This window comes from Azolla caroliniana, unplaced genomic scaffold, assembly GCF_043228905.1.
Source record: "Azolla caroliniana isolate FFs.n. ecotype wild unplaced genomic scaffold, voAzoCaro1.0.p SCAF_11, whole genome shotgun sequence".
Lineage (NCBI taxonomy): Eukaryota > Viridiplantae > Streptophyta > Polypodiopsida > Salviniales > Salviniaceae > Azolla > Azolla caroliniana.
The window spans coordinates 17,779,806-17,802,564 of NW_028230446.1; the positions used below are offsets into that span (position 1 = coordinate 17,779,806).

The window sequence follows — 22,759 nt, forward strand, 5'->3', positions numbered from 1 at the left end:
AAAGCTTAGATCTCACAGGGCGCAAACCCTAACAGCTACGTCCAAGACTTTCATAAAACCTCAACTCTTCGAAGGAGACCCAAAAAAGATAGGGCTTTCCCCTGTTCTTTTGCTTTTTGCTTTTTGCTTTTTGGCTTTTGCTTTTTGCTTTTGGCCTTTGGCTTTTGGCTTTTGGCCTTTTGTGTTTGTTTTTGGCATTCCCATTGGTGCCAAAGAAAAAAAAAAGAACTTAGGAGTACTTCAAAACCAATAATTTGTAGGGAAAAGTACCAGGATACCCCTGGAAGTTCGTCTATTTACCAGAATGCCCCTGGAATTTTCAAATTTACCAAACTACCCCTATGTCCAGAACATTACACTTTATAAAGTAAGTACAAAGGACCCAAAGAATCTCTTAAGTAAATAAATTTGTGTTTGAAGGGTATTCTGGTAAATAAGGCTTGTAGATTTGAGTGTATAATTACTTTATAAAGTGTATTTTTTTGGACATAGGGGTAGTTTGTTAAATTTGGAACTTCCAAGGGCATTCTGGTAAATAGACGAACTTCTATGGGTATCCTGGTACTTTTCCCTAGTTTATATGCATAGGACACTGAATTGTAATACATTCATTAAGTCCCGTAAAATTCGGTGAATTAAGTAAGTTAAGGGACGATTCAATCCGTTTTCCAAAGCAACCAAGCTCTCTGTTGCCGCGGTTTTAGCCGTTCCGCAACGTCCAATGGAATCATACATGAATGAATCATCTCTCCACTTCTGCCCGAGTGACCATATGATGGACTTTTCCACACTGTTGTGCATTCCTTCCTTGCTCCCCTAGAGCTCTATGAGGGAAGAATTTCATCTGGAGATTCGTGTTACTATGTCAGACATCCCCCTGTGAATTGATTCGTCCAATGACCAAACCATCTTATTCAAATCCATTCTGTTATCCCCCACACTACAAAATCATGGTTTTTCAGTTTAGTTGAGTCATCCTCGTTTGAGCTTGTCATGATGATAGTAGTTCGAGATGAATGATGTCAAAATGTTTTTTCTCCTTTTAACATGATCATGAATAGCAATATTAGTGATATATGACAAAGAAAATATCATTGGTATCGCAAGCCAATGTTGTTGGATTCAAAACTAACCACAAAACCATATTTTCTATTTCAATAATCATAGCCTTGATTTAAAGTCGTGGTTGCTTATGGTGACTAAAAAAGCGACTCATGAATGGTCATTTGAAATTAACAAAAATAGAAGGTCCCACCAACATCCTAGTATTGACTCGTAGACAATCATCCCAAGTTTATTAACTCAAGTCCAATTTGGTAACCTCTACATCATGAAACAATCATCACCTTTGCTTGGATTTTCCACGACACGAGCTTTTATAGTCTTTTACTCCAATACAAAATCCTTAAAGCAATGTTCCAAGACACTAGAATTGAAACAATAGTTTTTTCTCAAAAGGCTACAACAAATAAATAATTAAAATCAAGCTGAATCATAACTTTGCATGTTGTTATTAGAATCAAATATTAATTATATCACCATTGCACTATGAAAAAAGAAATCCTAATTTGGATATGAACCATGTTAGTGGTTTTAAAGTCTAATATTCGAACCACTATAGTTCAAACTTGCAAAACCATTATCTTAGTTTGAATTAATCATTATACCTATTTGAAATAAGACCAATAATCTCGTGGATTGTAAAGGAGGTCCCCAACAATGGTAGTTGATTTTGATGCTCAACAATGTGGAAGTTGAAATAACTCCTACTATAGGAAGCGAGAGTATGTCGGAATAGAAGGTAACTACCCAATATGTACAATATTGACACTCTCAACTTAATTTTGCCTTCAAACGTGTTATAAATATTTATACAAAGGTTCTCACCATTTAGACAAACATGCAATCATTGGTCGCCACTCAAGAAGCAATTCCCACATTGCCCATCATTGAATCTTTACATAGTGCTTAGGTCTAGGTACTCATTTACTGCATGTCCCTTGTTGGATGGTGAGCGATAAGATAAGTCCAACTATTTAATCCTAAAACACAACTTTACAGGGAACCCAAGTTATTTGATTCAAAGTCCTATGTGACACGCAAAACACTGCGAGAACATCACTCACTCCCAAGAAACGTGTGTATATCATTTTTTTATTCCATCAAGAGGAAAAACGTGACAACTTGCGTTTCGAAAGCCAATTCAAATTAAAAACAAAATGGTCTTGTCGAGATACAATTCTAATTCATCGAATTCAAAAACTATTGCAAAAACATCATCTTGATTGAAACTAGTCTTTGTTGGGCATTGTTCATATGTCTAACTATTTGTTCCTAGAAAATGACTTTAGAATAGTTTCAAAGGGAAAATAAGAGAATTGCATTTGAAAAGCAACCAAATTGAATTAGATAAAAGACTTCAAATGTCCCTACAAATTATTCCTCTAACACAAGCAACTTTAAGGGTTTATGCCACTACGATAAGCAAGTGTAACATGTTTTCTATAGCATTCTAGTTGCTACTTATATCACAACAAATGAAATTTGTATTGCATTGGCATATCAAAGGGAATCCAATCGAATAGGAAAACAAGGGCTTGGATTTGAGCCCAAGTTATTGCATTAAAATTCCAGGGTGAAGCAATACTATTGAAATGTATGAGATTTTTTATATCTAAATTGAAGAATTTGCTAGATTTATAGTAAATTCTAATATCATTGGCAAAAATGATAGCATTGGCCATTTCTAGGCTGCCTTCACAAGAATGAAATAGTTGTTTGCTAGGGCAAAGTATCATATTTGACTTGCGAAGTCCTAAATGTTAAAACTTAAACCTTAAGCTATAATATTGGACATTATGCATAAGTTCATCAAGTGATAGATTTGATAAATCTTAATCTTCATTTGACATCATGTATCAATCCATCACTAAAATATGGGTTTTCCTATACCATAACAAGAGAATGATCCAAAGTTCTCAGATTCGATGTCTAATGGGCTAAACATTATATGTCTACATCTAAGATTTTGCTTCCAAACACATGGCTCTAAGGATTTTATTAAATATTGAGAACAAACAAGGCAAGGCAATCTTGATGAATAAGACAAAAAAATATGTGATGTCCATGCAAACCATTGTTTATATATCATACCAATGGTTTGCTCCTAAACAAACAATTATATTGTTATAAAATCCATGAGGAGCATAAATAAGAACATGACAACATTTGACATGTTTTTATAACAACAACGATGTTATAAATAACACCATCAACGAAAAGGATAGCATTTCATTTTAATAATGCAAATGATCAATGGTGAAGGATGCATTGAAATGAGTCTTTTCTTTTGAATGATGAATATGCCAACCACTAGAATACAAAAGCATCATTTTGATTTAAACCACAACCTTTTTTATGTCATTTTACAATCTAGTAAATTTGCTCTTTATGACACTCATGTTACTTGATTCAAACTTTGATGTACTAACTAATATACTACAAAGCGATCATTTTAGTTTGAAGAAACTATAATGAACATTAGGTTTGATGTTGTGTTCTACGATTTGTGTTACTACATTTCCACTTTACCAAACCATCAATGAGAATCTTAACATTATCCTTATCATAAACATATATCATTATATTAGGGGTCCAACAATAGGGATCCTTAGGGCATTGTAATATTTTGGTTCAATGTTGGTTTTGATACTTTGGTCATAGGTTCATGGCATTAATTTCCCAATGATGTGGTATATGAAAGACAAGTTTAATTGGAGGCTAAGTTCAATTCACTAGCTACTACACTATGAAACCATAATTTCACTTTAAAGTAATCATATCATAACATATTGTTATCGAGCATGCAAATAGTTTGTCTTAAAGTATAGTGAATCGAGTAAAAAGTGCATCATTTTGCAACTATCAAGATTTTGGGTAGAAAGTGCACCATTTTGCAAAGTTTCTTTTCTTAGTAATGCTAGGAATTAAAAATACCTCTACAAAGCAAAGTGAACGAGTAAGAAAAGATGGTCTTGACAAAAATTGAGCCCGTGTTATTGGATGCAGAGTCCAATGCGCAAATTACATACACGACAATCTTAGTAAATCACAAATTTTGACGATCTCAATGAATAAGAAGAGAACTTTTCGATGGGGAAACCATACAGATAAACATTTTCATTGTCCACTTCCTTTTTCAAGCCAATCCAGCCACACAAATTACCACTTCCATTGCTCTTCCTTCTTATAAACAAACATTGATTTTACTACAATTCCATGCATGGTCCCATCCAACCTACCAAAATATTAGAGTACAATTGGTATATTCCATACATATCTTATATGCACCATCTCATCTAGCATAATAATATATTCGTATATACTATTACATTCAGCATTCAAAACTTACATAATGCAAAAGGCGTCCTATAATTTCTATATCAACTTACATAGTTCTAATTACACTACCTCATTGGACTCAACAAATGGCTTTTCAATCCTCTCCACTATTCAGATATAATTATGGGATCATTACTAGATCTAATTTATAGATATATGGAAGATAGGTAAACATGTAGTTACCAACATGTAGATTCAATAACCCTTAAGGATACACAAATGCATCTGAGGAGTATGCACTTGCAAAAGCAATCGACGTGCATTTTTTTAACCCTTCAGAAAGGACATAACTTATTAAGACTTGCTACAAGGCATGTTTATCAGCATCGGAAAAAAATGATACAAAGGTTACAATCTCAACCAAGTGGCCAAAACATGTATATATTTTCGCTCTTCCTCTTTTAAGTTTTTTCAACAAATAACTCCCACTTACAAGCTCAGCTGGTTTTCTCTTTAACCAGATGTAATGAAACTCATATACTCAAAAGTCGAAGTTTATTTCCCTGAATTGCCAAAAATTGAGGAAATTAAGAAGACTTTTTGGTTACTCTTGCCGCAGAAACATGATCCTGCAAAGAAGAGTAAATAATTTTGTTACGCAAAATAAGTATGAAACTAGATCCTACATAACAAGCTATGAGTGAAAACTTTGGATAGAAATGATATGTAATGGAACAATAACACAAAAGCAAATTAAAATGGAACGACTTTTTGGATAGTATGAAAGAGAAGGAGTCATAAGAATCCAAACAATAGATACAATAAAACAAAAGAAAGCAGCCACTGTTGGGAATTGGGGCATATGTATAATTGTAGAGATATAAAAATAAAGCCCAAAGCCTCGGCCCCTACTATGGTAAATTCTTAATCATACTTAGAATCTATAGATTTGAGAGAGGAACGCAGACAATGTCTAATTCTCTTACAAAGAATATTCAAGCCAAAAAGAGTCATCCATGTGTGTGCAAACACTGTTCAGTCCTATTTATAACCAATAGCACACGACTCTTAAGCGGACAAGTTCCTCGGACTGAGTCACAATTCAAAAACCATGGAGATCCAAGCATTCACAATACAAAAAATTCATAATGTTAGAGATCATGGAGATCAAGCCAAAAAAAGGATTTGTTATTAATCTACTACTGCATTGCATTGCAGCATTGTTCTCTTGTTCTCTAATGATCCCACGTCATCTGAGACATCAGCAGTGTACAACACCTATTTTACTTTGTGTATTATCACTTTATATTTTTTCCCTGTTTATTGGTTCCTTAACATTTTCAGTGGCTTTTTATAGAGAGTACCTATGCAGATAAGGGAATCTTGTATGCTATTCAACCCTTACAAGTAATGAAACGCTTCTACACTACCTTCGGATCGCAAAATTCACGATATCCGAGCAGACATTGCCAAGTTATTGACTCTTGAGAGAAGGGGATGCACTCTAGGACAATGTGTCAATCAGAGATATATTTTCTACAGTCCCATGTTGTCTTGTTGTCATATCTCTTATAGCATATATCTTCATCCACAGCCCACAACTTGAGCAAATTATGGTGTTACTGCCAACATGTTAGAAGCACCCATAATCTCTCCTCTGTTTTAAGTTATTAGCCTGCATCAATGTTTCTATCTTGAGCCTACATCAACTGTTCTATGGATGCGGGAGTACCACGTAAAGCATTTTCAGTCTACAAAAAAATTATATATTGTTCAAGAACAAAAGAACACACAGAAAGAGGTAGAAGTTATTCAAAACATAGCTAATGCATCCGAAAACACTTGCATGGCTATACTTCGTTGGCTATCCAAAGCAGATACATGCATTTATGCATGAAACACTTACCTGCAGACATCTGAAAGTCTATATGTGAGGATTCCCCTAGAAACCAGGCAGAACATTACTATAGTCTATCATATTGTTCCATCATGAGTGGAGAACCCATGATGCCATGTCAATAGAAATCAACATTGATTATTTCCTGTAGGCTTGATTCTAACGTTTTGAGTTGAGCAGTCAATAAAGAAAACTTTGATTAGACATACAAGCAGGTTTCAAAACATTCACCACCTTGGACTCTGTATTTAGAAATCAGCAACGGTTCGGTTTGAACCAAACTGAACAGGGAAGCCGCGGTTTAATGACTTAACGGTTTAAACGGTTTGAACCGCAGTTTAAATTGTTTAAATGACAATTGATAATTTTCTTAAATATTTTTTTGAATATTTTAAACTTAAATTTGATATTTTAAGAAAAAACTTTCAATTTTGAAATATTAAATTTTATAAATTAAAATGTGAAATTTTGAATTTTGACCTAACTTGAAAACTAAAACCAAACCACAAAACCGTGGTTTTAATGGTTTAATTGTTAGAAAGACTCTAAAACTGTTTGGTTTGAGCTTGATTTTATTATAACGGTTCGGTTTAAACATTTCGTGATTCGGTTCGGTTTAAGTTTCAATTCTTTTAATCGGTTTGGTTTGAAATTGTTTGAGTTTGACATTCTCGAACCGAACCGTTGGCAATTGCTATCTGTATTGCCCATCTGAGCCCCTAATTGATGAAAATAGGGATCATATTCACAGGGCATCAAAAATCTCTTCGCAGGAGGCTGACTCTACTCGATTTTCACGAAAGGTATGCAGTCCTCGGAATAATATTAATAAAATCATCACTTCGGATGATAATATTAGGCAATTGTTCTTTTGGAGGGTAGGAATTATAGCATATTGCAGAGATCAATAGAATTGAGTTCCTGTAAATATCAACATTTTGCTTGTCCACAAGCTTGCCTACATATTCTAGTTGAATGAGCATCCGAAATGCCAGAATCTAGTCTCACCCATGCAAATCTGCTTAAATAAGTTGATTTCCTTGAGTTAGGATACTCACAGATATGAGTGCTGTTATTTTGCTACTGCCTAAAATAGTAAGTTTCAGATACATACCTTAAACATTGAAAGAAAAAAAGAATGTAAATCTCATATTCTTTTTGAAGTCTTTAATTAAAGAATTAAACTAGTGGCTATGTCAACATACCCAAGTTCCTAAATATGAAAATTGTAGTGGCATCACATATAATCAAGGTGAAAAAGTTAAACCCATACCGAAATGAAGTCAAAAGCTTTGGTATCTTCTTTCTTCACAGATTCAATCGGGAATCTCGATGATGCGTCTCCTGAAAAGTCGAAGTCATTTCCAAACATACCTCCAGATCCTGGTGCCCCTTGAGAGTTGCCTCCATTCATTATATTCATGCCCAGATTAAGCCTCTGAAGCCCAGCCATACCAGCCAAAAGCTGTTGCTGGAAAATAGGGTTACTAGAGGGTAGTCCAAAGTTCTGATGCATCATTATGGGTGCTTGATAGCCTCCCATCATTCCCATTGGAAGCATGAGAGATGGAGCCAGAGAGGGATTTTTAAATGCATTGTTGGATCCATTCAAAGAGTTGATATTCTCATAACTTTTCAGTGAAGAAACACTCTCCATAAGGTCAGCCAAGGTGTCAGAAGATGTGGGGGTATTCATTGAACCAAAATTACTTTTCTCGTCATGTAAACCATTTAGAAGATCAAATCCTCCTCCATCAGATGTTGTAGCATTTTCCACAGATAAACCGGAAAATAAATCTGATGTTGACTCATCTATTGCTTTGTCATCGGTGTGAAAAGACACTCCCGAAAATACATCATCGGGAACGTTTTCAGTTATATTTGCCTCTTCTGGATCTCCAGCCCAGTCCACAAGAAGGTCACTTGTTGGAGCAGAGAGATTGGAAATAGCGTCATCAGCTTTTATAAAAGACACATTTGACTCGTCTTTTGCATCAGTCCATAAATCGGATGCTCCAGCATCCATTAAATCGGGCATGTCATGTGTCAAAGCAACTTGTGGTACATCCTTCTCCTGAATGGAAACTTCTGTATCTATTTGAGCTGGATCTTTTGACAAAGCTCCAAGAACCTGCAAAATTATAAGCAAACCCAAAAGCAAATAAATATATATATGATTTTCCTTTCACTGAAGTTTAGTTCAGAGATAACCTGATCCGAAAGAAAACTTTCCAATAAGATCTTATACCTTCAGGGCTTTCTCTTTTACTGATGTTTGTGGTGACTGTATACAGTCCTTGATAACACTTGAATCTTCTTCAAAGAATTGCACGACTGCTTCAAAAAACTCATTTTCAGTTTGGCGCAGAATGGTCTCGATAACACATAAGGTCTTAAATCGCACCTGCAATTTCAGTCAAAAAAACTTCAATAAAACAAATACAATCTAAACACTATCCTTCACCTATAACTAGAACAAGGTAGCATACCTGCCAAGCATGTGATTGCAGCTTTGACTCTAATGCATAGCAGAAGCTCATACGATCCAACTTTACAATGTTGGCTAAGAACTTTTGTAGATTTTCCCTAGTTGGCTGTAAACGCATCCCTCCAGGAGCTGTAATAGTGTCCAACAATTTTTCTTCAGGTGATGTGCCCTCTCGGCTAGAGACTACCTCTACCCTAGCTTCATGTTGAGAAACTTGAGAATTGAATGTGGATGATTTGGCATTTGCATTAGAGTTCCCTGAAGAAAATCGAGAATCCCCTCTTCCAGCTATCTCACCTCTATCAAATGTCTCTCTTTCTGATGTAAGAGAACGCATAAGACTGGGACCTTTATAAGTCCCAGCATCATTTCTAACATTGCCAGTGTTAGCCCCAGTATAACCACTGAGTATGGTCAATCCTTGCTTAATCGAGGCACTTCCAAATCCAATCACATCACTCATAACATCTGATATTGAGGACTTTTTTCCATCCATGCTCATGTGGACGTCATTATTAGTACTCCCAAAACCCATTATTCGCTTGTTAACATCTTCTCCCTGAGGAGGCTTATCGTCTGAAGCAAAAATGGCATTTATTGCTTCGTGTGCAGTGTCTCTCACTGCTTTGTTAAGAGCATCTCCTCTCAGAGGATCTGGTTGGCCCTTGTAATCAAAGAGTTGACGAATAACGGCTGATTGACGTTGAACCTGTCGTTTAAACTCAGGCCCACCTTTGCCCACAACAAATTTTATCATTCGCAATACCTGCACATCCACAGATTCCTCCTTAAACTCTTGGGTTGAACAAACCAAGACACAATAGCACTGCCATGGGTCTTAAGTTGCCCTCATAATAAAATCTTCACAATTCCAGGTTGAACTGCACAACAATTGTTTTCACCTGACAAATGGCTTTTCAAAATTTCTTACCACCACACAGACACTGAAAATGATACACATGATGGCTATACAATTCCACTTCCCAGATCTCAAGAGTAGAAAATGAATATAAGAAATTGCTACAAACAAACAAAACCAACCATGTGAGAACGAAAATGGTCACTTTATCCGGATTTTTAGATTGAGAAAACTGTTTTACAAATTCACAGTGCTAATAATAGCTTCACAAATTCTGTTCGAGCTTCCTAAACCCAAGGTCAAAAATAATATAAGCCACAGGAAACAAAATAAACAAAACTAGATAGATTAGAAGGGAAATAATTCATTTTCTTCGTAGTTTCAGTTTGAGACGATGCACATAGCAGTTTACTCTTAAAAAATGGCTTTACAAATTCCCCTTCCACATCCCAAAGATGGAAAATAATACAATGCGGTGCTAACAATGGCTTTACAAATCCATTTTCAAAGACCAAAGTGTTGAAAACAATGTAAGACAATGCTGGCAAATAAACAAAACTAGTTAAGAGGTTGAAATTAAGGAGGAAGTGCACACAAACAAACAAATAAAACTAGTTATATACAAGAGCAAAAAACGTGCAAAGGAAACAGAGAGCTAAAAATAATAAAAATTCATACAAAAGAGTTGAAAACAATATGAGGCAATGCTAGCAAATAAACAAACAAAACTACTTATAGAAAATCACTAATAAATAAATAAAACTAGTTGTATACACCATTTGAAAACAATCTAAGGAATCTTACTAGTAACCAAGCAGCCAACCAAAAGGATCAGTTATTTTCATGAGTTGAAGACATTATGTGGCAATCTTGCAAAAAACAAAAGTTAGTTATATGTATCTCTATGCATGTATAAAAATTTACATACAAGGGAGGAAAAACTCACTTTTTGCTTAACACGAGGGCTCTTGCTGCCGAGACGTTTCATGGTATACTCCACCACCTCGTGAATCAAATCACTCGTTGAAGTTCTCAGCATTTCAGCAATCTCATCCATGCGATACATAGGAGCCACTTTATCGTCATCTGTTATCACAAGATCAACTAGACGAGTCCTCTTATAAGCATCCACGGCTCTCTTGCTAGACTCCATATCTTTTCTTATTATTATTCCTTGAATCAAAATGATTTGTCGAATGGATCTGGTAGACACTAAAAGAAACGTGCCCTGTTATTCACTGTGTTGTAAAGAATCGGTATTGATTTAAACAGGGCACGCAATCAGATCGAGGGTCAGTGGAGACTCTTTATCTCTATTTTCCCCTTTTCAATGAATGAGGAACCAGCAATCTAGATCTACAAAAAAGGGGGCGTAGAAAGATTAAAATCGTGGATATGAATAGATCATCGATAGATAATATGAGGATCAAAAGTATAAAAAAACAGCACGATAAAGAGTATTCCTGGACATAGGGAAACCCTAAAAAAAGGGGGTTTGGTCACCGGAGAAAGAGAATCAGAAAACGGGATGATAAGTACCTGTTCGGAATCGAGAATCGACCTCTCGACAGCGTCAGAATGGCAGACAAGAGAGAAGAAGAAGAAGAAGAAGGAAGAAGAACAGGGTAAAAGGACAACCCGCAAAAAGAATAAAGATAAAAATAAAAATAAAAACGCAATTTGGGAATTGGTCAGAAAAGAAGAAGAAGAAGAAGAAGAAGAAGAAAAAGGAAAAGGGATGGATGATAAACGAAGAAGTAAAAACAAAAAAAAGGAGATGGAAATGATAATAAAAAAACAAGAGAACACGTGAAACGGTGAGGCCAAGCCAATTGGCCATCCAATCCAAATAAATTCATATCTGGATGGCCGGCCAGCCGCCCAAACCACCCCATCGGTCGCTCCAAAATCCCCCCCCATGTTTCCTTCAATATTTTCACCACTTACACTGCCATGCTATCCTCGATCATTAACTAAACTACCTTACCTTGTACTAATTTCTCCACCGTCGCTTTTTTGTCGCCATAGTTCTTACCGTTCGTTTTCGTGCGTATATGCATTTCGTTGCTACGAATCATAACTAACACTAGTAATAATAATAATAATAATAATAATAAGTTCGGTGCATGGGTAGAACGAGAAGATGTCTCCGCGAGTCTTTGTATTTTCCATGGACGTATATCGTTGGCAAATCTCACCTTCCTATAATATGCCCAAACTCTTTTCATTGTTGGTGTCCTTGTGCCTTTAACTTTTTAGGAATTGAGGTATATTGCAGGTAGCATCTAGTATGGATTTAAATTGTCAAGCAATGCAAGCACGTTGTTCTTGGGAGTTTCCCAGTACATAAATACCCCCGTGTTGGTAGAGATCCCATTCCAAGAACCAAAAGGAGATGAGCGTACAACTTGAAGGGAGGTATGTATAAAGGAAATGAGCCATTGTATGGTTTCAAGAAGGTTAGGTCTAGGACTACCCATCCTCGCCTATGTTATGTCTACAAATTGCCTATATGATACATGGATATCCAACCCAATGGCTATATGTTGAATTTTAAGAGCAATAATGGAAAGACCAAGAGCCCCTTTGTTGGAAGTGTAGTTGGCTATGAGTCATGTGAAGTCAAAATTTTGTTAATATAAATGTCAATTTTTGGGTAGTTACTTTTTACATTGTCCCATTCATAACTATATAGTGCCCAAGGGTCTTGCTTGTAATTGCCAACATTAAACATTGACAATTGTAACTTGTCATTGTTGTTAACAACCAACCATAATTGCTAACAGGGTTGCCATTTGATATTGACTTTAGGTTCTATGACACATACGTCTTTATGAATATCACCATTAATTAGATGAGAGTATGATCTACACACCCAGTTTCTAGCAAGAATAAGGCAAAAGCTTTCACTCACCTCTCCAAACATCTCCCCGAAGTTTATCTCCTCTTTGAGTAAAAGGAAGCCACCCCCACTACGTGTAAATGTGCCAGCAACATCCTTCGATCTACATTTCAACCAAAGTCCTAAAAGAGATTACATTTCCCATGGTCCAAGGTTGTTAGTTACATTAAGAACATCATTGATGTCATTTGAAGGTTGTTTTGTTGACAATTTATATTAGTCAAGTTCTCAAGGTTGTAATAATACTCACGAACTTGTGGCAGTCAAGCAAAAATATCCTTTTACTCTCTTTGAAGCTAAGTGCGTGTATGAGATCTTGAAGTGGAGTCATGTGAAGTCACTCTCTTTGTTGATGTAGACAACGAGATTATATAATTGTGAATTGTGATGAGATCATTTGGTCAAGTCAAGGCAAATCCCTTGCTTTGTTGATGTAGCCACGAGTCTTGTATGAACATGACGGTGCAGATGATAGGAACCTTAGCTTACACAAGATCGCGAGGTTGCGCCCCTCACAATGTTAAGTGTAGACAATAACACTCTATATAAATGTGATGATGAAAGTGATGATATCTTTACCCTCAAGGATTGATGTTGTTACCTTCAAGGAAGGACGTGCACTATAAAATTATGATAAGACAATTCGTAGATGTACATAGCTTACATGGTTCCCAAAGGTTGAGTTCTAATACAAGTCCATCTTTACATGGGAGCTCTAATACACTAGTAAGATCCCTCCATTGAAGTGGTAGGGGCAAGGGGAATGTAAGAAATAGAAGTGGCAAAATGAAAACACAAGAGGTTTGAGCCAAGAGGCTACAATAAATCCTAAAGGGTCGAGTCGTCAATGTCGAGGAAGGAAATAATATCATCATTGGCCTTCCCTTTTTGGCAAGTGTGTATAAGAAATCTTGAGACCCAAGCGAGGTCAAGTCCCTTGATGCAAAGACAACAATACGCTACGAATGTCATCATTGGCTATAATAAGAGATCATGATGCCAAGTTATGATGGGTTCATCACGTTTGCGATATGAACGTGGTGATGAAGGCGATAAGATCGTTGACGTAGGGGGGGGGGGTGCAAAGACATAACAAAAAGGTATATTGTGTAGACCGCAAGAGACAAGGCAAACATGGCAAGGCCTATGTAGAGGATGTACATGGGGTTAATCAGAGATGACAAGAGATTTGATTGACCGAGAGGCGAGAGAGAGTAGGAGGTCATGGATTCGACTGCTACATTCCATAATGGCATCCAGTAAATTAAGTCCGAGGATATATGTATGTTCTATGGAGGAATAATTGAGAGGTGAGAAAATTGGTGTCGAACCCAAGACCCAGGGCTAGCACTATAACTAACCAATAGGGCAAGGTAATTCTAGTAATAAAAAAAGAGAGAACTTGAGAAGGCTTTTAGTCGATTGAGGAAGGGTCAATCTTGACTTGACTTGACTTGACTTGGAAGAGTTTGGGTCAAGATTCGATTGGGGTAACTCTTCTAATAACACATGTGAAGAAAAAAGGCTGCTTAAAAGACACATTTCAAAAGCTGTAATCCGATTACTGGACAGAGAGAGTCAAAGATATGATCTTAGCATCAGCAATTCATTCATGCTTCTCTCAGCTCCTTGCACTCATCTTGCTCTCAGGTAAGTCTATCTATTTTTCCTCTCCTCTCTCTCTCTCTCTCTTTTTCTTTTTTTCTCTTTCCGTTTCTTCCACGGCATTCACATGTACTGGATAGATACACGGAAATATTGCATCAGTCAAGCAAGAAAGATTGTTTTTATTGCTGTTGTCTAGGTTACGATCTTTGCTCCTGACTGAAAGAGAGTTCAATCGTAAAAGATCATCGCATCACATTTCTTCTTTGTCATTCTTTGGAAATGAAACAATTGTACCACTAACGTTTGAGGCAACTACCCCATTTTCCTCGATAAGTATGTGTTTTTTTATTGATATAACCACTATTTGATTTATTGTCAAATCTAGGATTCCAATTGTTTTTTGCTTCTCTCAATGGGCAAAGATCTATTTCTAACTGAAAGAGTAAGAATCCTCAAATTTTTTTATATTCTGAGCTTGCGAAACAATATATAGGAACTTTATTGGAGTCAGTCAATTGATTGTTTGAACAAAAAAAATATTTACACTCGTTTAGAATCGAGTGTTTTGTTTTGATATAACTTTTTGTATTTTCCAATCTGGCCTTACAAGCGTGTTTCTTTATTCTGTCTTTTTGTTTGATCAAAATAGACTTGCATCATTTAGGTAAAGATAAATCCCTATCTAAAGATGGAAACAATAGCCTAAAGGATGATTTTATGATAAATTCTTTTCCATTTCATGACAATGTCATAACAGTATTATATAAAGGTTTGAGTTTCTGTGACCATATACATTCTTGAATGCTAAATTTCTCATCATTGATCCTTGGATGGATATTCTTGAAATTCCAAATTTCACGCATAGTGCATGTACAGATGATTATGACATATTCAGGGCTTGTATGGATCTTTCTTGTAACAAGGGCTATAGGACAGTGATAAAGAGTGTCTTTCTTTCATTAATAAAGAAAGGATTCAGGGCAACTCTAAAAGGAGGGTTCTATCCAACATAACTCGGGGAACATTGTCCATGGATCCATGATTTATTCAGTTATGATCAATATCCTTCTGCATATGTTTCACAAAATTGTGGCAGCACAAAATTTACATTGGAACAGAATTTTTAATTCACTTCATAATAATATCTAGTGAAGATGCATAGGCCTAAAAACTACTTGAACTATTTGAAATATCTTGCATTTCTCTTTTCCTTTGGGTTGGACTTTCAAAAATCTTTAAGTTTTTTGTTGTTTTATGCTAGCCCATATACTTTAAAACACGTTTACATCCTTGATAATTGCAGTAGAAGCAAAACTGTCATGGTTTTTACTCTCCAAAGCTTACACAAAATGGATATGTCAAACGTTGATAAGCTGACTGGAGCCATATATATGATGGATGATTTGTTCATTTGATATGCTTATTCATTGTTACAGGGAACATATTTTACAGTGCTATATCAGGAAGTCTACAAGGCCGATTTTACACAGAAAAAAAATCAGAGTTATGGAAGGTGTGTTTCGGTTATCGGAAACAGAAGACGAGAGTAAGATGTTACATCTATTAAAGATCATTAAGGAAAACAAGAGAAAACATGTCAATTACAAGAGTATTGGTGGAGTTTCAACCTTTGTTAACAATAATGATGACATCTTATTGGAAGAAAATTTCCATTTGGATCCTTTGGGATCAGTTTCTACCATTTTATCATCTGATTTTTTAGCTTGGCAGCCTCTCGAAAATATGCAGGTAAAATGTTGTTTGGAGATTGACTGTTGCTTTAGGCAATTGCATAAGTACTTAAAGCATTTCGGGTTAAAAGTTGTTGGAAGGTAAGAATCTGAACGTAAAAGTTGTCTTTTCAACGTCTCTGTTTAGGATTGATCTAATACCTCTCGAATCTTGACATTTGCATAATGACAGTATTACTTGTACTACCAAGTTGGTTCATAGGCCGACTGTTGGTCTGTAGCAGATAGCTTTTTCTTCTTTACTGTATCCACTATTATAGATTGAAAATGTCTCCTGTTATTCCTCATTGTTGCCATAAACTTTCATTTGCTTCTTATTATGTGCTTGATGACTAGCTATTATTGTCCACCAAAGTATATGTGTGTGCGTGTGTATTATAGCTCTTTTATATACCCATAGGCCTACATCCTATCAGAGTGATCCATGATAGTTTCATATACATGGTTCAGAAAATTGCAACTCTGTTTTCTCTTGTCTCATGTCTCACAATGACTAGCAAGTGTTCATGATTAATGATTATTTTCGTATTTAATAGAAAGCAATGTCATCATATTTTAACTCATCTTCCATAAAGAAAAAAAAACATTATTTCCTCAGTTGGATTAACCTTTGACCTTGTTTTCTAGGGTACAGAAACAATTTGTTGCTGGACATTTTTAAATAATGAAGAAACTTCAAATTGTTTGGAACTTTCAGAAATATATGGTGTTAAATTAGGTTCAATGGGGTCCTGTGATCAAGATAAATCAGCAACAGGAGTTAATGGGGTGAGAAGATATTAATGGAATCTTATTTGTTGTTTATTCTTCCAATATCCTTATGTCATGAAGGGTTAAACATAACATAGTCATGTTTAGGTGTATCACTTTACAGTTTTTGCATGCACGAATTCCTCCAACCGAAAGGGTACTTGGATCCCAATGTCTTTCAAGTTTTTCCATACTAATAAAGAAGTGTGTGAGAGGTGGGCAAACAAATTACAATCCCTTATTGAGAGAGACAGGAAACGACCAAAAAATCTCTTGGTATTTGGAAATATTTATTACTTCTCATAATATCATTGTTATGGTAATTTAGATATGTTTGTGCTTATCCCCATGTTAGCCTTTGCTTCTCTTTGGCACATGTTTCCCAGCCAAATGTGAATGAAGGCTCATGGGCTGATGCAAGAATTTAAATGAAAAAATTGGCTGAGAGATACCATCAACATACATCGCAAGTAGGACTGATGCTATGTTCAATCTTGAAGGTGATAATTAACCCACACAGTGGCAAGAAAACTGCTTTAAAAACCTGGAAAGAAGTGTCCAGTCTTTTTGAACAAGCAAATATTAACACAAAGGTATGCTTGAATGAATTATGAAAAACTTCATTTTTAAGGCTATTTGTGAATGAACTCCTCTCTGTGTGCTGTGAATCAGGTATTAGAGACGGTACGAGTGAGGCATGCATTTGAAGTGTTGAACAGAGCTAGCGATGATGAATTATCTAAATTGGATGGAGTCGTCATTGTGGTAAGGAACCAAAACCCAATGCGTTGATGGATAAAACATCTCAATAAAGTTGTGAAAACACTAGTTATAAACAAGAATCAAGAAAGACTTAACAAAAACTTGCTGTAAAACTTCAGAAGAACCAAGTTGCAAATTCTCTTTACATGAAATTAAATACATGGAAAAGTTACCTTGTCTGAACTCTCTAGGATTTTTTTTACATTAGAGGTGAATATTTGTAATAAGAGAACAATAAACTTTGTGGAACTCTAGTTGTAATGTTGTTGTGTCCAATTGTCTCCATGGTGTTATGTCAAAGTACACATGTATATATATACATCAAAATAAAAATTTGGTAAAATGCCAATAACATAACCTAATCGAACTTCATGATCAGCAAAACCTTATAAGGGTTATTTTGAAATAATACCGACCGATATTTCACACTATCGTTGTTCAACTCTGATTGAAGTGTCCTCAAATTTCAGTTTCCTCTGATAGCTGGAGCCCTGTGTTTCAGGGTGGCGATGGGCTCTTCAATGAGGTTCTGAATGGTCTTTTGTTGCGCCGCCATAGAGCAAAATATCCTCCCAAACCAGAGAGTACTGGTGTGAAAGAAACATCTGCAGATTCATCCACATGTATGGATGATATAACGATGAAATATACTAGCTTGAAGGATTCCAATAGCTCTAAGTACATCCGTCTCTCGGGTTCAGAAGATAATCACATTGAAAATCACACTCTTAATTCACCAATGAGATGCAATGAATTTACCTCTGCTGGGAATGATGAATCTATATACTATAAAGATGGAGGTTTTGTCATGCAATCAGACTCTTGCTCAGATGGCAGAGGAGAAATGAGTAAGCCTTCCAGACATTCCTGTCTTTTTGTGAAACTACTGTTTAATATTACCTTTATGAGTAATGAAGATTTGGATAATGCCTAAACTATGGAAAGCATCATACTTTTGTTTCAAGATGTTTCTTGTATAAATAACAAATCAAGATATTCAAATCTGATGTGGCTATCATGATGTTTTCAAAGTAAAAATAAATCTTGATCTAGGAGCCTAAAAGAGCATGGTCTGGCTACACACTCATGGAGATTAATAAGGCTCTTGCATGAACCCTCTTAATTAATTCAACGGAGTTCAGATGGATGGTATTCTTACTGACATATTTCTTGCATAACCACATGAAATACTACAATGTTCATCTTTTGGGGATTTTTCACTCCAAACCACCTGCCAGGCCCTGCCCATCTTTATTTATTTTGTTTTGTTTTCATTTTTATTTTTTCTTCCAATTTTTTCCTCTTATTCTGGGGAGTTCCCTTTCAATTCAGATGAATTTGATGATCTTGCACTAATTGGATTGGGTATCATGCCCGACAGGCTATGGCTAGATTAATTTGTTTTTCTTTGCTTATACATGCAAGCTATTAACAAAAGTATGTCCAGATTTCATCCAAACCCATAGACTTGGCCTCTCAGGAGGTCATTGCATCCGTATTTCCTCGAATGTTGTTTGCAAGACACAATGCATTTTTTCTTTGATTGAGAAACTGTACATGAACCTGATTATTGGGGTGATCATCGCATTCGTATTTCTTAAAATGTTTGCGAGGCATAAGGAAATGAATGACCACTCAAGTGGCTGAGTATCATGCATGCTTGCTTTATCGAAGAACAAATGCATCATACATGGGACTTGGCCACTTGGCTGGTCATTCAATACATGGGAGAAAGAAAACCATATATGGAACTTGGCCACTAGAGTGGTCATCACATCCTTCTTTCCTAGAATGTTTGTGAGGCGTGATGCATTCGTTCTTTGATGAAGAAAAGGGACCTCTGTTATGAACAATAAAAAAGAAGTCTGATGTAATTGTTACAATTGGATACACAAAGAAGGAAGACAAAGGAAACAAGATTTTTGTGCAGTCTGATCTAATGAGCTTTTATTTCCACAAAAATGTGGAATAACATGAAGTCTAATTGATAATTTATCATGCATGTGACTTTTGCTAAGAATACCTTGAGTAAATCTAAGCCAAAAGTTAGATTTGTAATTAATATGCGCGTTCTACTGAAGCACTTTACTATTCTGGATTATGTTTCACTTAAAAGAGGATAAACTGACCCACAATGTGAGGAAGATCCATAAAGTTTTGACGTGCATGCTTAGTTTGTATATGTATATATGCACAGACATGATATTTGGAATTACTGATTATCTCTCTTTTGCTTGTGTAGGTAGAGAAGGGGATCCATCAAATTCTGCATTTGTATTTCCTAATGAAACCTTTAGAATTGGCATTATTCCTGCTGGATCAACAGATTCGATTGCTGTCAGGTTTTTGGAAATATAAAAGATTTATACTGACTAATTCATGTTGTACAAATTTCAGCTAGGTTCATTTTTCTGTTGAATGTACATATGAATCAGTACAACTGGATCTCGAGATGCTGCCACCTGTTCCCTGCATATTATCCTTGGTGAGAGTGTGCCACTTGATATTGTGCGTCTTCTCAGTTGGAAAAGCAGATCCACATCTACAGAGGAACTACCTCGCATACGCTATGCTGCATCTTTTGCTGGGTAAAATATTCTTGAAAGAAAAGTCAGTCAGCCTATATTGATAAGAGATAGTTTGTGCTAGTAGTGTCATGAATCTCTTCTCCCTATCTATCTTGCAGATATGGATTTTATGGGGATATAATTAAGGAAAGTGAGCCACATCGTTGGATGGGCCCAATGAGATATGATTATGCAGGGACAAAAGTCTTTGCCCAGCACAAGTAAATTCAAAAACCTTTTTTCAAATGTCTTATATTTATTTGGTTTTAAAAATACGTGTGCATGTGTGCTTGTACAAAAGTGTACTTATAGTATAGAATACAAACTGAAAAAGTGTAAATGGTTTCAGAGTTTGCCCAAAGTTGGAAATAAGAAACTTGGGATTGGATATGTTGAAGATAAAAACATGTGGAAAGTTGGAGAATGTTTATATTTAACATAAATATTGAGATGTCATGACATGTGCACATTTGAAACTTCAGCTGATATCTTCCATAAAAACTTTAAACTTTAAGTGAGCATTTGCAGAAATTGAGGAAAACTAAAAGAATTTCATGATAGAGACGAGTGGGCAAGATGATTATGGAATAGGGGGGAGAGAGGGGGGGGATGTGGGGTTTTTAGAGAAAGATTATATGAGAAGTTACAGAAATTGAGGCGAAATTAGTAAAATTTCACAAATAGGGACTATAATGGGGCGAGTGAGAGAGGTGGAAGTTTCAGATAAAAGGGATAGTGTATATTTTTCCTGAAGAAGGCTCCTTTTTGATGATGGGTTTGTGTATATTCAGTAAAGATGCCAAGACTGTCAACAGATATCTAAAATGGATGAAAGAAAATTGAGTACCATAGGTGTTCCATGGAAATATTCCATTCTCCAACAGCTTGTTTAATGAATATAAGGCTACCTTTATTGATTTTGAGTATGGAGTAAACTGAACAGAAGGGTTCTTGAAATAAATGTAATTAAGAGAAGAGGTCATTGGAAGTATCCAATCTGTAGGAATGTGTTATAATGTGCAGAAAGAGCTATGTATTTTTGGGAGATCCGCTTTTGAGTCTATGGGTTAATGACCTTGTGGCCATCCCATAGGATAATAATATCACAATGAGAAAGTGTATATCACATTGATACATGAATCCCTCGTGTGCTGTTGCACCACCTTGTGCGGTATATTTTATGTATTCGTCAGTGGATTGGTGGGTGTAAGAACATGGCATGTTTACAAATCAAAGGAGTTCTCACTCTTCCACTCCAATAAAGGGTGGTCAATCTCATGATTCCTTCCAATAGGTAAATCTCATTTTCTGTGCAGCATTTCTTTGGTTCTTGTTTGATTGACTGTCTACAGAGAATTGTGCAGTGGTTGTGTAACTATTTGTGTATCCTTTTCTATTATTTATGAGAAATAAAATGAACACAAAATTGGTCGAATCTAATATGAAGATATAATGCCAGGTTGTACGAGGCTGAGGTATCTTTTATTGAGATTCCAGAAAGAAATACAAGCACTTCATCCTCTAACAATTTGCAAAAGGGAAGCCCATTGAAAGGGCGATTAGGAAAAATGATTTGTGGTTCCAATTGCAGTATCTGTATGAATGGATTCGACTTTTCAGAAATAGATGAAAGATCTTTGTTATCTATGTATCCCTCCGAAAAGGGTTCAAGGTGGAAGCATTCCAAGGGTTCTTTCATAAGCATAGGAGCTGCGGTAATGTCTTGTCGGAATGACAAAGCACCTAATGGAGTAGCTGCAAATGCACATCTTGCGGATGGCCTCATGCATTTGATCCTTATCAAGAATTGTTCACGGTTGGCTTACTTGTGGTAAAATTTGCCTCATCTGTTAGTTCCGTTTAAATATGCCTTTCATTATTGCTAAACCCTTTTGCTATGGATCTTTTTAAAGGCATGAACTATGTTTTACGATGGAAATGCTTTTTGTTGATGATTCATAACCAGGCACTTGATTCAGTTGACGAGAGAAGATGGACATCCATTAGACTTTGAATTTATTGAAGTATATAAGGTATTTCAATAATAGGTTTCGTCCATAAGCATATGCATTAGCTATGATAAATGATCAGCTTAGAGGAGTCTTCTCTAAAATGCAGACCCCACAATTCAACTTTATCTCACAAGGTGAAGAAAGTATTTGGAATGTTGATGGAGAGATTCTCCCCGCTCATCGACTTTCAGCTCAGGTTTTCCGAGGTCTTATCAATATATTTGCTTCAGGTCCAATTGTTTGACTTATTCTGAATTAGATAGATGATGCTGGTGAAATGGGTAGTTATGACATTGTAGAATTACAAATCTGTCTGTTTCATTCTGTTGTTATGACATACTAATCACCCGCAAATACAAAATTATTTATGTAGTAGGCAAAATACTATCTCTTGAGACAATTCTTGTATTGTTTTTATCAAATTGCATCTTTATCTGTATATGATACTTGTAGAGGAACTTTGACATCTATGAGATGGTGTTATAACCGGCATTCCTTCATTCTGTCTTTCGCACACAATCATCACTATTATCTAAGTTAAACATTCTAAGATGTTGTAAGACTACCCTACGGCCTTGCAAAGGGGTTACAATAGTTTGGGCAATAGTAATTTGTCATGGCGTAGGCCTTGGCCTCGTTGACCACGATCTCACCACACATGACCCTTGTCTTCGACAAATAAAGGTCGTTATCTCTTGCCATGGTAGGTGCTTCTCTTGCTTTGGAGACTTCTCCATTCTAGATCGGCCTATGCTAGAGATTTTTCAAAGACAAAAAGTACATTAAATCTGACTTAATTCTTTAGTCATGTCTTAATTCTAA

At 35.9% G+C, this 22,759-nt stretch overlaps 2 protein-coding genes across 2 annotated transcripts; one reads left to right on the forward strand and one right to left on the reverse strand.

Moving 5' to 3' along the window:
- Positions 1 to 4,560: 4,560 nt before the first annotated feature.
- Positions 4,561 to 11,204, reverse strand: LOC147858190 (ENTH/VHS family protein). Its single transcript, XM_087326762.1, has 6 exons — positions 11,125 to 11,204; positions 10,532 to 10,941; positions 8,728 to 9,492; positions 8,487 to 8,642; positions 7,512 to 8,369; positions 4,561 to 4,970 (listed from the first exon to the last, which is right to left on the reverse strand). The coding sequence occupies exons 2-6, from the start codon at positions 10,736 to 10,738 to the stop codon at positions 4,929 to 4,931; spliced, it is 2,028 nt and encodes a 675-aa protein (XP_087182888.1). The 5' UTR covers positions 10,739 to 10,941; positions 11,125 to 11,204; the 3' UTR covers positions 4,561 to 4,928.
- A 2,854-nt stretch (positions 11,205 to 14,058) lies between these two features.
- On the forward strand, positions 14,059 to 22,373 carry ACD5 (Diacylglycerol kinase family protein). Its single transcript, XM_087327196.1, has 13 exons — positions 14,059 to 14,137; positions 15,532 to 15,844; positions 16,474 to 16,614; positions 16,705 to 16,872; positions 17,097 to 17,189; positions 17,269 to 17,361; positions 17,861 to 18,206; positions 19,601 to 19,700; positions 19,794 to 19,946; positions 20,045 to 20,146; positions 21,385 to 21,756; positions 21,892 to 21,958; positions 22,044 to 22,373. Exons 1-13 carry the CDS (start codon positions 14,100 to 14,102, stop codon positions 22,179 to 22,181), a joined length of 2,124 nt encoding a protein of 707 aa, XP_087183322.1. The 5' UTR covers positions 14,059 to 14,099; the 3' UTR covers positions 22,182 to 22,373.
- Positions 22,374 to 22,759: the final 386 nt, after the last annotated feature.